Source organism: Onychostoma macrolepis, chromosome 12 (assembly GCF_012432095.1).
Source record: "Onychostoma macrolepis isolate SWU-2019 chromosome 12, ASM1243209v1, whole genome shotgun sequence".
Taxonomy (NCBI): Eukaryota; Metazoa; Chordata; class Actinopteri; order Cypriniformes; family Cyprinidae; genus Onychostoma; species Onychostoma macrolepis.
The window spans coordinates 23,951,524-23,965,132 of NC_081166.1; the positions used below are offsets into that span (position 1 = coordinate 23,951,524).

General features: G+C 38.4%; 1 protein-coding gene across 2 annotated transcripts; it reads right to left on the bottom strand.

Annotated features, from left to right (window-relative positions):
• Positions 1-402: 402 nt before the first annotated feature.
• On the bottom strand, positions 403-11,669 carry mki67 (marker of proliferation Ki-67). 2 transcript variants are annotated; one of them, XM_058793543.1, is made up of 16 exons: positions 11,426-11,669; positions 10,839-10,942; positions 9,722-9,803; positions 9,499-9,614; positions 9,317-9,389; positions 9,154-9,223; positions 8,287-9,021; positions 6,724-6,956; positions 6,095-6,623; positions 5,869-5,990; positions 5,551-5,725; positions 5,339-5,461; positions 4,241-5,244; positions 3,957-4,002; positions 1,423-3,828; positions 403-977 (listed from the first exon to the last, which is right to left on the bottom strand). In XM_058793543.1, the coding sequence occupies exons 2-16, from the start codon at positions 10,925-10,927 to the stop codon at positions 883-885; spliced, it is 5,898 nt and encodes a 1,965-aa protein (XP_058649526.1). In that variant the 5' UTR covers positions 10,928-10,942; positions 11,426-11,669; the 3' UTR covers positions 403-882. The 2 variants fall into 2 exon arrangements, with proteins under 2 accessions (XP_058649526.1, XP_058649525.1); XM_058793542.1 differs by having other exon boundaries at positions 3,942-4,002; positions 11,426-11,667.
• Between the last annotated feature and the right edge of the window lie 1,940 nt (positions 11,670-13,609).

Genomic DNA, 13,609 nt, shown 5'->3' on the forward strand with positions numbered 1-13,609 from the left:
ACAAAAAAAACCCTGTTTGGGCCATCTTAGAATTTATATTTTACATGTCTTGTTCAGATTTGAACATCAACATTATAACAAGTACACAGAACACAATGTAAAACATGATTTCTGAGATCATTTATGCAGTTGTACATTAGTTATTGTAGTGTTCATTACCATGATTTATACAATAAACCATGGTAATTTAACTGCTGTAAATGTAGTAGGTATACACCACTAAACGTTTTTCCATGTAAGAGGTGTGCCACCCCACGCCTAATTTCTGGCACAGCTTCATTACCATTGCATTACAACATATACAACAAATGGTCTCAACGTCTTAAAGTGATAGAGCTTGATTTAATAAAAACTTAGAAGAATGAAAAAAAACAAAAAACAAAAAAAACAAACAAACAAACATGAGGTGACAAAAATCTTTTTAATGAAAACTTTCAAGCATGTCACATGTACACTACCTACTACAGCATATCACACACTCTTGGGCTTAAGAATTTTGAACGTTTAAGCCTGGCTTTGCACCCCTCACTTTATTCTTTTAAAAAAAATTAAATAAAAAAATAAAAACATGAAGGAAGGGAATATAGAAGAAAAAGGTTTTTGAGCTAAGTTAACAGTTCAAAAGTAGAAATTCTTTAAACATTTTCTTGAAATAAAAATGTCTGCATGTCTCAATGCCCCTTTCCTCTGAGTTTAAGAGAACAAACATATCTGATAAGTGTACACAGGTTTCCCTAAGATAAAAGCAGCTAAAATTACACTGAAAAAAAATTATAGAAAAAGGCATAATGAAATATTACAAACATATAAAACTAAACCTTTTTTTTTTTTTAAGAGATTACAGAGAATAGATAATTAAGACCACTCTGTAAGATCAGTGCTTTACTTCCTCCTGGTGCGTCTGACAGGAGCCGCCTCTGTAGGGACGTCTACTACCTCTACCTTTTTCACACTCCTTCCTTTTCGAGTGGTGGTTCCTGTGTGAACACATAAAACATTACCATTACACTCAACAGGTGAACAGTACAGCACAGCATGAACAACAAATGCAAAGCAGAAAATCTATTCATTTTCACACATTCATAAATATGTACATAAAACAGGTCTAAACTGTACACAGCCAAGGCACTTATCAAGCCCAATAGCATTATTGGTTTAATCATCACTAAACCATGTGAGCTCATGGCAGCAAAATATTTAGTACAATATTTAAAGGCTATAACCAGCAAGACTGGTGTGACAAATTCACTGAAAGATATGGCTACATCTGAAAAGAACCTCATCCACAATCCTGAACAAACTACATTATAGTCCCAAGTTGAACAATCAGGTTCATTGAACACCCACTTCTTACTAAACCCCAATGTAAAGTTCTTGAACCCTTCAGGAATACACAGAGGACAGCATTTACATTATGCTTACCCAAAACAGACTCTTGAGCCTTAGCAGGAGCTGGATCTGGTTCCTGGGCTGTCCTTTTCTGTCCTCTTGCAGCTCTATTACCAGTTTTCTTTGGAGTAGGCTCAGCCTTTTCTGGTTCAGCTTCAGATGTTTTCTCTTTGCTGGGGACCTCTGCTGCAACTTCAGCGTTGTTGGCTACTCTGCCTCTTCTCTTTGGCAAAGGTTCCTTATTTACTGACTCATCCGTTACCTCAATCAACTCGTTCCTTTTCCTTTTGAGGGGAGTTGATGTCTTGCTATCAGTGGGCTCTGATTTGGGCGCAGAGGGAGCCACTGCCTTTCCTCTTCTCAATGGCTTGACATTTACCTGAGCTGCTTCTTGAGAGTCTTCGATGGGAGGTTCTTTTTTCACTCCCCTTCCTCTGCGGCCTCTGGGTGGCAGATCAGCTGATTGATTCGATTCTGTGGAGGTCGTCTCAGCTGGTAATTTACCTAATCTTTTGGATTTCTTCACATGTAGTTCTTTTACATCTGTAGAAGTTTCAATATCTTTACAGTTGACCAAATCTGGGCTCCAGTTAACCGTTTTTGAGGGTTTAATTTCATTAGTTTCCTCAGCTGCAGCAGATTCTTTGATTGGGTTTTTAGGGATGTCCTTAGTTGAATCCTTCTGTTTTTTGCCACGGCTTCCTCTTTCCACTTTCTCCAGAGTAACAACTGTTGTATTCTCAACAGCAACAAAATCTGCTTGTGTCATGGTATTTTCTTCTTTCTTTGATTCAGGTGCTTTTGCTGTTCTTCTGGTATGTTTAACAGGCTTAACTGGCTCTTCTAATGAAGTCACATCCTCTGTAACCTCAGACTCCGTCTTGGCTACTGCTTTACGTGCACGGCTGGACACTACAGCGACTGCAGCAGCACGGCGACCTCTTTTGACAGAAATGTCTGCCACCATTTCGGGTTCCTTTGCAATAACGGTCCTTTTTCGACCAGATTTCACAACAGGGGTCTCTGCTTGTTCAACCAGGCTGACAACGTTCTCCTCAGCCTCAACTGAAACTGTCACCTTTAACGGTTTTGTCTTCCTACTCCCCCTCACAGATTTTACCACTGTTTCAGTGTGTTCTTCAGTCACAGGTAAATGTGTGCTGGTATCCACAGCAGGTTGGTCAACAACCTCTTTAGCAATTTGTGGTTTCTGCTGTTTGGCCTTTCTTCCTCTGCCAGACTTGACCACAAGTGTTTGAGGCTCCTCTTCATGGTCAACATCTGCCTCAGCTTTGGAAACAACAGTGACATCATCATCCACAGGTTTGTCCTTGACAGTTTCATTTTTACCTTTCCTCCCTCGCCCTGACTTTGCTACAGGTGTCAGGGGCTTCTCGGCCACTACAACAGCATGAGTGCTTGTAATTTCACTTTCCAAAGCAGGGGTTGGCTCAGTTTTCAAGCATTCCTTCTTTGCTGGCCTTCCCCTCCTAGCTCTAGTTGCAGAGACGGTCTCAGTACCTAGTGAAGTCTGCAACTTTACATCCTCTGGTGCAACAGCATTTTCCTTACAAACAATTTCAGTTGTTTTCTGTTCAAGTTCTTCTGAAGGTTGGCTTTCTATTTTATCCATCTTCTTTCTCCTCCCAGGTTTCACAACAGGGGCTTGGACCTGCTCTTCATTGGCATCAGTACACTGTGAGTCAACAGTATTTACATCAACAGTGGGCACAACTGCAGCATCAGTATCATCTTGTTTAGCTTTCCTTCCTTTCCTGGTTTTGGTAACGACAGGCAGGCTGTCTGGTATCTCAGTATTTATGGACTCTACAAGTACTTGTGAAGCCTCAGTATTCTTTGCCTCTTCTTCCACAAAGCTGTGCTTGGGAACTCTACCACGGGCTGATTTTCTGACTGGACTGGCAGTCTTTTCTGGAACTTCAAGAAGTTTCTTGCCTCTCCTTCCCCTGGTAGGGCTGGCAGGTATTGGACTACTAATTTTTTCCTCTTCAATTAATGACAACACAGCAGGTGCTTTGGCCATTTCATTTGTGGATTTCTGTGCTACTCTTCCTCGACTGCCACGCTGAATTTTCTTGGTAGGTGGAGACTTGATTAGCTCCTCTTGCTCAGCAGTTGATGAAGTTGGGGTAGCTTCAACTGTTGCGTTGGTATCATCAGATACGCATACAGTTTCTTCAGACTGCTCCTGGGTTTTCTCATCTGCCCCAGAGGAAAAGACATCAATAGCTTCAACTGAAACTGACTCTTCGTTCTGGTCAGGGTGTCTTTCCTGGGGAATTACGGTCTCGATCTCTTGATCACTCTGATTAGATTCAACTGCTTTAGCTGTGCACTGGGGATCCACAGATTTTACAATTTCAGTCTCCATGGTTTCGACTGGACAGACATTTTCTTTGTCACATTCCTCATCCAAACCTACAAGTAAAGACAACTCCATTTAGTAATCCAAGTAGTTAACCGTCAAACACCTAATTTCCCAAATTTTAAGACAAAGAAAAACAAAATGGATGAGAACAAATGTGCATTACCCAGATTTAACTCGCCTTCAACTTGCATGAATGCAGAGCCACTTTCCACTGGTTCTTGTATCTAAAAATGTAAAATACAAGGTTTAATTATATATGAAGGAAATAAAAACAACTCCCAATTGCTTTCAAAACAAAGAATGAACAACCATTACAGAATGTTTAGTGTGTTAGTAAAGCATCTATCCAAAGATGCTTTACATATCTACAATGCAAGTAAGCAGTATGACAAGACTCACATTGTTAGCCAAATTATCTACCGAGAAAACATGGTGTGAGTGTTTAATGGGGTAACCCATTACCTCAGTAGGCTCAGTGACTCTACTTTCTGTTGTCAGGGAAGAGCTATTCTCTGGTTCAGGTTCTTTAAGCCCAGTTGAATCCTGTGCCATTGCTTCTTTAAGTCGAGGGGTCTTCATCAGGTCACTGATTCCAAACTGACTGCTGACGGGATCTCCTTTTTGCTTGGGAGTTTGCTTCAAACCAGAGAGGTCCTCTACAGGTTCAACTTTCTCTTTGGGAGTCTGCATCAGCCTTTGTACACCCATTTGATCTTCAACTGGTTCTCTTTTGTGTTTAGGGGTCTTCATCAGTTGTTGAACATCAGTTAGGTCCTCTTCAACTTTATTTCTCTTCTGCTTTGGTGTCTTCCCCAATTGTTTTAGCCCTAACTGATTCTCCACCATAGCTCCCTTTATTTTTGGTGTTTTCATCGGTTCTTTCACACCAGTCAGGTCTTCGTGTTGCTCAGCCTTTTCTTTGGGTGTTCTCATAAGACTCTGAAGACCAGCTGCGCCGAGTACAGGATTGCTCTTCTCTTCTGGGGTCTGTATCACTCTTTTCACTCTAACCATGTCTTCTACTGGAGCTCCCCTGTATTTGGGAGTCTTGAGGAGTTCCTTAACACCTTCTAGACTTTCCTCCTGGGAAGGTTTACATTCTTTGGGGGTCTTGAGCAGCTTTCCTCTTATGTCCTCAATTGGTTCGGCCTTCTGTTTAGGTGTCTTCATGAGTCGCTTGACTCCAGTGAGGCACAAAGATGGTGCTGCTTTCCGTTTTGGGGTTTTGACTACTGCTTCAGGGTCAGCCTCCTCTTCCTCTGTTTGTACATCAGAAGGGGTCTCTACCTCTGGAATGTCGTCATGGCAACTTGCCTCATTTGAGCTGTCAGGGAGCTGAGAAAGACCTCCGTCTTCCAACAAACTTCCATCCTGGTTGTCCAGAAGAAGTCGTGTCACTGCTTCATTGCTGTAGCAACCACGTTTGGCAGTGGAGACCACACTTAATGGTGACACAATCATTTCACCTGCGTGGGAAATGAAAAACAAGGGCATTAAATCAAAGTTATATCAAATATAATACACTGTAGATCACTTGTGACACAAATCTGAAACATTTACCCGATTCTTCTGGTGTTTTCATCACTGAAATCTCATCCAGAGGAATCTCTGGACATTCATTATTCACAGGAACTCTATTCTTAGACCTGGTGTTGGCTGGTGTTTTGAAAATCTCTGCAACACCTAACATAACACATAAAACATAGAATTTGAACTAACAATTTCATCAAACATTAAATTGCATACATTGTTTTCTTCAACATTGAACAAACCTGTCAAGTCCTCATCCATTTTCATGTCCTTCTTGAATAGTGCCATGTTTGGCACTATTTTAGGTGCAGCACCTACAGACTGGTTCATCCTCATATGGGCTTTGCCAACAACAATGGTGACTGGAGATGCTGCATGCCCAGTGCTGACATCATCTTTCAGCCTCCGTGCAGGTGTCTGTATAGGTAACCAACAGTTAAACTCAATTTGTAATAGTCACAAATTAATGATCCATTCATTGAATAAAAACATTAACAGAAATTTGAAAAATTAAATCAGAAAAACCTTTATTTGGAGACTGATAATCTTTTGTATTTTACCTTGGGTTTTGGCACTGCAGTTCTCTTCACTATACTGCTCTTTGTAGTTTTTTTCTTAGCTGTAACTTCCGTTTGAGGTTTGGTCTGACCAAACTTCACAATATCAGCCCAAGAGGTCAACACTTAAAACAAAGGGGGAAAAAACAAGTAAATAAATATTTAAACTGATGAAAGATTTTGTATTCTTAAAAGGAAAGAACTGCCATAACCAATTTAAATGTTTCACCTTTTAGATTAGCCCGTGATGCTCCACTGCGTCTTGAACGCATGACATCAAGTGCACTTTTAATTGCACTTTTGGGTGTTTTTCTTGCAGAAGACTTCATGCTCTTCCTCTTTAAAGGTATCTTTGGTGTTAGACATTTCTGGGGCACATCTTCTCCAATGGTTGACTGAGGTTCAGGCTTGTCCCCCTGGTCCTGGAGAGGCGATGGAGTACTGATACGAGAGACTGAAAACCGCCCCTGCACGCTAGGTGTCTCAGTTAAAGACATGTCACCCACAGCCTCAATCACTGAAGTTGAAGCTCTCTTAGCAGATGCAGGTGTCCTGGGTGTAGCAGGAGTAGAGGATGGTGTTGGTGCCTTGTTTGAACCAGATGGTGACTTTTGACGTTTAGGTGATGGAGTTTTAGCCTTGGTACTTGGTGACTTTTTGCCAGGTGACGGAGTCTTCGCTAGAGATGCAGTCTGTTTGGGTGAAGCTCTCTTTGGAGAACTTTGAGCCTCTGTAAAGGTTTCTGCAAGTCGAAGAGCCTAAAAAAAAAGGGGGGGGGGGAACTGGATTAAAAGCCCTCAGCAGTTTCAAAGATTTAATAGTCCTTAAAAAAAAAAAAGAAAAAGTTTTATGCATTACCATAAGACCAATGGTGGATGCTCGTCGTAGGAGAGATTGGGAATTTTGGGAAAGACCCAAACTGCGCCGTGGGGTTGCCCCACGGCGAAGGGGGGAATTTGGAGGCAGACGTTTATCAAATAGCTCTGGGCTTAACTGACCACCAAAGGACACTCGTTTGTTTTTTGATTTTGGAACGGTTACTTCATTGTGAGATTCATTACCGTCACATAGCTCATTAACCGAAGTGTCATCTATAGGACAAAACAAAAGTATAATGAATATGACTTAAATAGGTGCATATATTTGCAACATTTTCCTAAATGACAAATGGTGGATTCAGAATGCAGACACTTATGCGTTATAAATTAGGGTTGTGTAATTAATCGCATGTGAATATCATGCACATCTCCTCAGTAAAGCCAGTTCTGTGATTAGTAGTAAATCTCTATCACGTGCTTTCAGATGGAGCGGCATTTAATACACAGAGCCGTAGTTCACTAAAATATGAGATTTAAAACTGGCCTAACGGTTACCACAACAGCACATCAAGTTTGAAAAACACCTGAGTTCTGTAAGTAGTACGCCTACAGCTATAGTAGCCTATATTGTTGGTGTAAAAAAAAAAAGAAAAAAGAGAGCTGCTTTTATCCGCCATGTTAATCAGTAATTTTACACGATAAAAACGTGCACTTAATTTGCTTGGAAAATACTTGCGAATAACAGAAGAGAACGAGAGATAACAGATGCTATATGGAGTTCATCGCTATGGATATGAGACCCATTAATTAGAAATGTGAGCTGTCTAGCCAGCCTAACGTTACCTTGTTCTATTTAGCCTATTAAAAAGTTGAATGATACACTTAATATACAGACTGTTACAATAAAAAAATAAATAAAAAACGTATTTATATACATACTTATATTTACAATCAGCCTGTGTGCATTTTCTGCCAAAAATGGACCGAATTTGCATACCCTGCTGTAAATTGACCGGTTGATGAAAAACAAGCTTATATGGATTCTACATAAGTTATCTAGAATTATTTATGAAGCAGATAAAATACAATCATTTATTAAATGAACTATCATTTTGACTTAACTTTTCTTTATTTAAAGGCTGAAATGTGAGGTTTACCTTTTAATGAAACTTTTTCAAAGCTTTATTTGAACATTTACATTAGATATTTGAACATGCTATTAAACTGTTGTCAGTCAAGTTGTCATTTAAAATCCGAACATCATTGGTAATGTTATTGTTTTAGTGGTCAGGCAAACAAAAAGTCATTTTATTTGTTGTTTGTTGACTTTTAAATATTAAACTTGAAGTGATTTATGTGTCTGTACTTTTTGAACATCAATTTTGGTCACTATAATCGTGATAAGAAATTTTCATACCGTTACATCCCTACAGTGAACTACGTTGCGTGTATTAAATGCAGCTCCATCTGAAAGCATGTGATGGAGATTTACTACTAATCACAGAACCGGCTTTACTAAGGAGATGCGCATGACAATCGCATGTGATTAATTGCAGAGCCCCATTACAAATTCATTCATAAGAAGAAAAACAAACCATCTCACCTTGCTTCTTAGAAGCTGACGTGGTAGCCTTAATTTCAGGCAGAACATCTTGGACCTGAAACCTTTTGCCAGCATTTGCTCTTGGAGATGTTCTTGGTGACATTTTCACTTCAGCGTTTTTATCCTCAGAGCCTGGAGTCTGAGGCTGGACTGAAGGTATTTGAGCAAGGCTCTGATTCTGTGACCCACTACTTCGCCTTCCTTTTGGGGATTTAGGAGTTTTCTCTTCAGGCTGTGGCTTTAAGAGAATCTGCTGGACTACCTCACCAGCACTGAACTTCTGGGGTGTTTTCAAGGGTGTTCTCTTCTTCTGGGAGACAGGAGTTATATTTTTCTCCAATGAGGGGTTACTGGACCCTACAGATGGCATATCGTCAGTGGGTTTTTCTTCCACATTTGCATTCAATGAGCTCTGTGGGATAGCTGCTCCAGTCGTATCTTCAGAATTGGATTTCGAGGATCTTCGCTTCTTGGTAGATGGGGTTGGGACTGGTATCGGACTACTTTTAACATCTGCAGCAAGAACTTTCTCGTGACCAACCTGAGGTCTTGCAAGAGGTGTTTTTGGTAGCTCAGACTTCCATGGTGATTTTGCAACAAGGTCCTGTTTGACCATTTGGTACAGCTCACAAAAAGGTGACATACTGTCCTTTTTAAGTTTGCCGCCTTCTGGTTCAGTCTCAACAGTTTGTTCCACAGATGGTGGCAAATTTGACCCATCTTTCAAACAAGTGTCTGTAAATACAGTACACATGACAATCATTGATATGAAAATTACTGGCCAATAAAACAGTAATTATTATTACCATTATTCTACTACTACTACAACAGAAACAGAATAAAGCCTCAAATCTCATAATCACTAACCAAACGAATGCTCTGACTTCCTCTTGTCCACAGGAACAGGTGTGCCTTTTCCCTGCTGCTCTTGCAAAGCCTATAGGGGGGAAAAAAACAACCAAAACTCAAAGAAATAAATGATAAATGATCAAAAAAAATCCCCATCATCTGTCTCGCATAAAGCACACACCTGAACTGCTTTGTCTTTTCCAGGTGTGGACAGCGTCTTCTTCTTCTGTGTCTTAGGAGGTGGGTACTCAAACCTGACATTTTGACAAGAATAAACCACATAAAACAAATTCTACCAAACAAGGATTGCCCAAGAAAGATTTTTTCCAGCATTAAAATAATAGCACTAAACATCTGACTCACCTGAAAGAACGATCAATAATTGTGATGACGTCACCATCCTTTAAACGTTCTGATTGATTAAGAGCTTGTCCGTTAATACGTGTGGGGTTCACAGAGCTCAAATTGGTCAAAATGAGCTTAAAAGAGACAAGTCATAAATAAATAGCACATGTGTTGATGTGTGGAAAGAAATAATTTTTGAAAACAAGACAAATTTAAACTTAGTTTAACCCAATATAATTACCTCCTTGTTCTCATTCAGCTCAATTTTACAATGCTCTTTAGACACCTGTGGCAGCTGAATCCGAATATCACAGTCCAGCTTCCTAAAGCAGTAAAAAGAGTCCACATTAAAACTCCTATGCCCATTTGCCTTATTGGTAAATATGAAACATGTGGTGTAAGACAAAGACATGAATTTCTCTGACATTTGTGTCATTCTAGTTTTGCTACATATTACTCAAATAAACACCATTACTCATTCAAATGTACATCAATAATTGGTTGTTCAAGATTTTTTTTTTTTTTTTTTTTTTAATTATACACACTAAAACATGCATATTTAATGTCAAAATTAATTCTTCCTCACTCATATCAACAGACAAAATGTTTAAACATTGCTTCAGGTTGGCTGAAAGTTGTGTTCTGTCAAAATGAATATGATTAAAAAAAAAAAAAAAAACACTTGTTTCTTTATAGTTTCACTGATGTGTCTTAACACTTTATTTTCCTGTAATATCTTTTTAAGTGTTTAATTTGCATTAACAAGCACAATATTGTTGTGTACGCTTTTGTGATACGAGTAGATTCATTGATACCTGGTTCTGCAAAATTGCCTGTTTGTCAAAATTATGCATAGAAAATGTGACAAATATTTATAGTAAGTCAATTTTCTCATCCAGCCACCATTGGCAACAACTGAGACAACGTATAGGCTATTTTGCGTAACCTAACTATAATTTTAATAACGGACACATATAGGAGTTATACTCCGTCTCACGATCTATACAATGAGCATGAATGCATGTCATTTAGAGTAACGTATTCCGATTGGCTAGAGTGGTTGCCTGAGTCAAATTTAACATCAATGAAAAGCGCGCCTGGCATCAAACGAGAAGAACCGCGCATGTCCCAAACATTACAGCTCTTTCTATCAGTTGCAATTAAGACGATACTTGTGACCAAATGTTAAAGTTTTTAAGCAAGTGCACATCAATTTTACTTGCAGTGATTGTGTGGGTGTTATAGTAAATTAGTAGTCTTATATATTTTATTTGTTTTTCCATGCACCTCACTGTATCTACTTGGCAGTATTTTAAGTAAAAACCTTAACAGCCATGATTATAAAGAGTGTTACTGACCTTCCGAACAGACAGGACGCTGTGAGAGGAAATTCAGTGCCATCTCCTCCATTTCTCTTGATCACCACGATTTTCCCAAACAAAGGCATTTCAAAACAACTTACCTTGTTTAACAAAACACAAAAGACAAAAAGAAAAAAAAGAACAACCTCGTGACTGGTGTGAATTTTCATCGACGTAAATACAATATTTTACTGTAACGTTTCATGGAAATCTTACTCGAATATCATCCTTGATGTTAAATATAATATACTATACAAAGAACAATGTCGTAATATTCTGTATTAATGCATAATTTCAACATAAATTGTGCGTTCACATTCACAGTTGAAGACACGAGATCAGCACATGGCCAAAGGCATTTAAAGCATTATATAACATGCAAAAAGCTCAGGAATAAATCCACATTTACTAGTTGTAGTGACCGAGTGGACTCAAATACTGCCAAAAATATTTGTGACCACACTCACTGAAAATAATGTTACCGATTTGTTTTGTTAATTGTAACTACGCATCTGTCGATAGCACAGTGTGTCAATAATATTTGAGCAGCTCCTTTGTATCCTTGAAATGAAAATAGGATTTACCTGAGGTTGCGTATATCAAAACGATAAAATATATTCCATCGATGTCAAACCCTGGTTTTTAAAACCAGCTTAATCCAGCATTAGGATTATTGTCCAGGTCGCTCCTGCCGTTACTAACTCAAACTTCTACCTAACATCGGCACACTGTCCATCCACACAGGCAGCGCGTGCTTCCGTCTTGATGGACGGCATATATCCCTCCGCAAAAAATCAAAACAACTACTAGTTATTTACTGAAATATAATATAATAACCTATCGCATAATAAATGGAGCCAGCTAATTGGAGCCTTGTTTAAAGGTTAATTTAGCGTGTAATGCATTATATAAATGAAGGACTACTTTCTTTGTCAATCTGCGGAGGGATATAAACGGATAACTTCCAATGTTTGAAAACTATTCAAAATTCCGCGCGAAGGGTTCTGGTTGGCCAGTAGTAACACTTCCTACTTTTCATAGCCAATAGGATTTTGTGTTGACGTAACGTGACAGAAAAGGTGGCCAATTAAATCACGTTAAATATGCAATCGCTCTTTTAAACTAGTTACGATCCGCTCTAAGAAGACGGCGGAAGCAGTGAAGCACTGCTATATAAAACTAGTGAAGCTGTTTGTGACCACACAAAATCACTTAAAGTGTCTTATTGAAAATGCCTTATTGTAGAGTACATTATAATACAATACTTAGGTTCCCTTAATTTATTTTTAATTATTGTATAATTTACTGTAACAAACCCAATATTGTTGTGTACAGCGGGAGTAAAGGATATAATACAAATTTAGATCAAATGATTTACCTGTGTAAAGTAAAGAACATAAACATGGATAAATTAATATATATAATACGTTACATTAATTTGAAATATTTTACAGAAAAGGCAAGCATCGGTATTGATCACTGATCTATATAATGATTTTCATTATCAGTGGTATTGATTCTATTGTAATTAGCAATATTATACCTAAACCTAGGCGTTTGTGGTACTAACAAAGGTTAAAGGCTTTTTTAATATACAGTTAGCTATAGGCTAATAGTTTGTAATTGACTGTGTACCTAATTTCACTCCAACATTAATTCTTGGGGCGGAATTTAGCAAGTAGGTCCTATGGTCTCTGTAATGCATAGTCACATAAGATACGTATATTTATTGATCTAATGCACCACCTTCAGATTTGTAAGAAGAAACTTGAAAAAAATAAAAATAAAATCTAACTTGATGTTTCTAACTTCTTTTGCCCCTGTATCTGAAAAGAGGCAATGAATGAATACTGATAAAATCTACAATAAGGGACAATAAATACTACAACAACCATCTATTAAAAAAATAACACTATGTTGCACATATTATGCTGGCATTATTCTAAAATAAACTCCTAACAGGGTGATCAGAATCTTATACAATCTTACACAGGTTTATTTTATGACAATATCCAGTTATCATAATTTATATTTGATCATACACTAAATGACTGTAATTATTTCAGTGTTTAATTCTGTGCTATTGTTGTGGAACAAACAATGGTCTTCTCAAATTTGTCAATAAAGCTAAAAAAGCAGAGTTCCAGATGTCAAAATAACTATTTATTGAACACAGCAATAAAGCCGAGATGACAGCCGCCTCCTGGTGTACTTTCTAATAGTGGAATCCTGCTAGTTTGAGCCATTTTTCTAATAATTTTTATCTCACCCCTCCCACTGGATGCAGGCGTCCTTGGAAGTCACCCAAAGATCACTCAAGTTCATCGGCGCTATCCAATGGAAAGCACCAAAGACTCAGTCTGTATTAAGACATCCAATATTAAAACAATCATCATATTCATAATCAGTCTATTAATTATTGTTATAGCCATACATCATATTTTCGAATGAAGTATCACAACACTATTCAGCATAAAGCTAGAGCTACCTCAAAAGCTACCCTGAACAAATTGCAGGTCATGCAAAATTTGGCTGCTAGAATACCAACTAGAACTAGGATAAGAGATCATATCACTCCCATCTTTGAGTCCTTGCATTGGCTTCCTGTTAGGTTTAGGGTTGATTTTAAAATGCTGATGCTTACTTACAAGGCTGTGCATGGTCTGGCACCTCAGTATTTGTCATAGCTTTTTACTCCCTATACCCCAATGTGTGACCTGTTCTGTCAACCCGTTTAAGATCGATGGGTGCTAGGGCTTTTTCTTTAT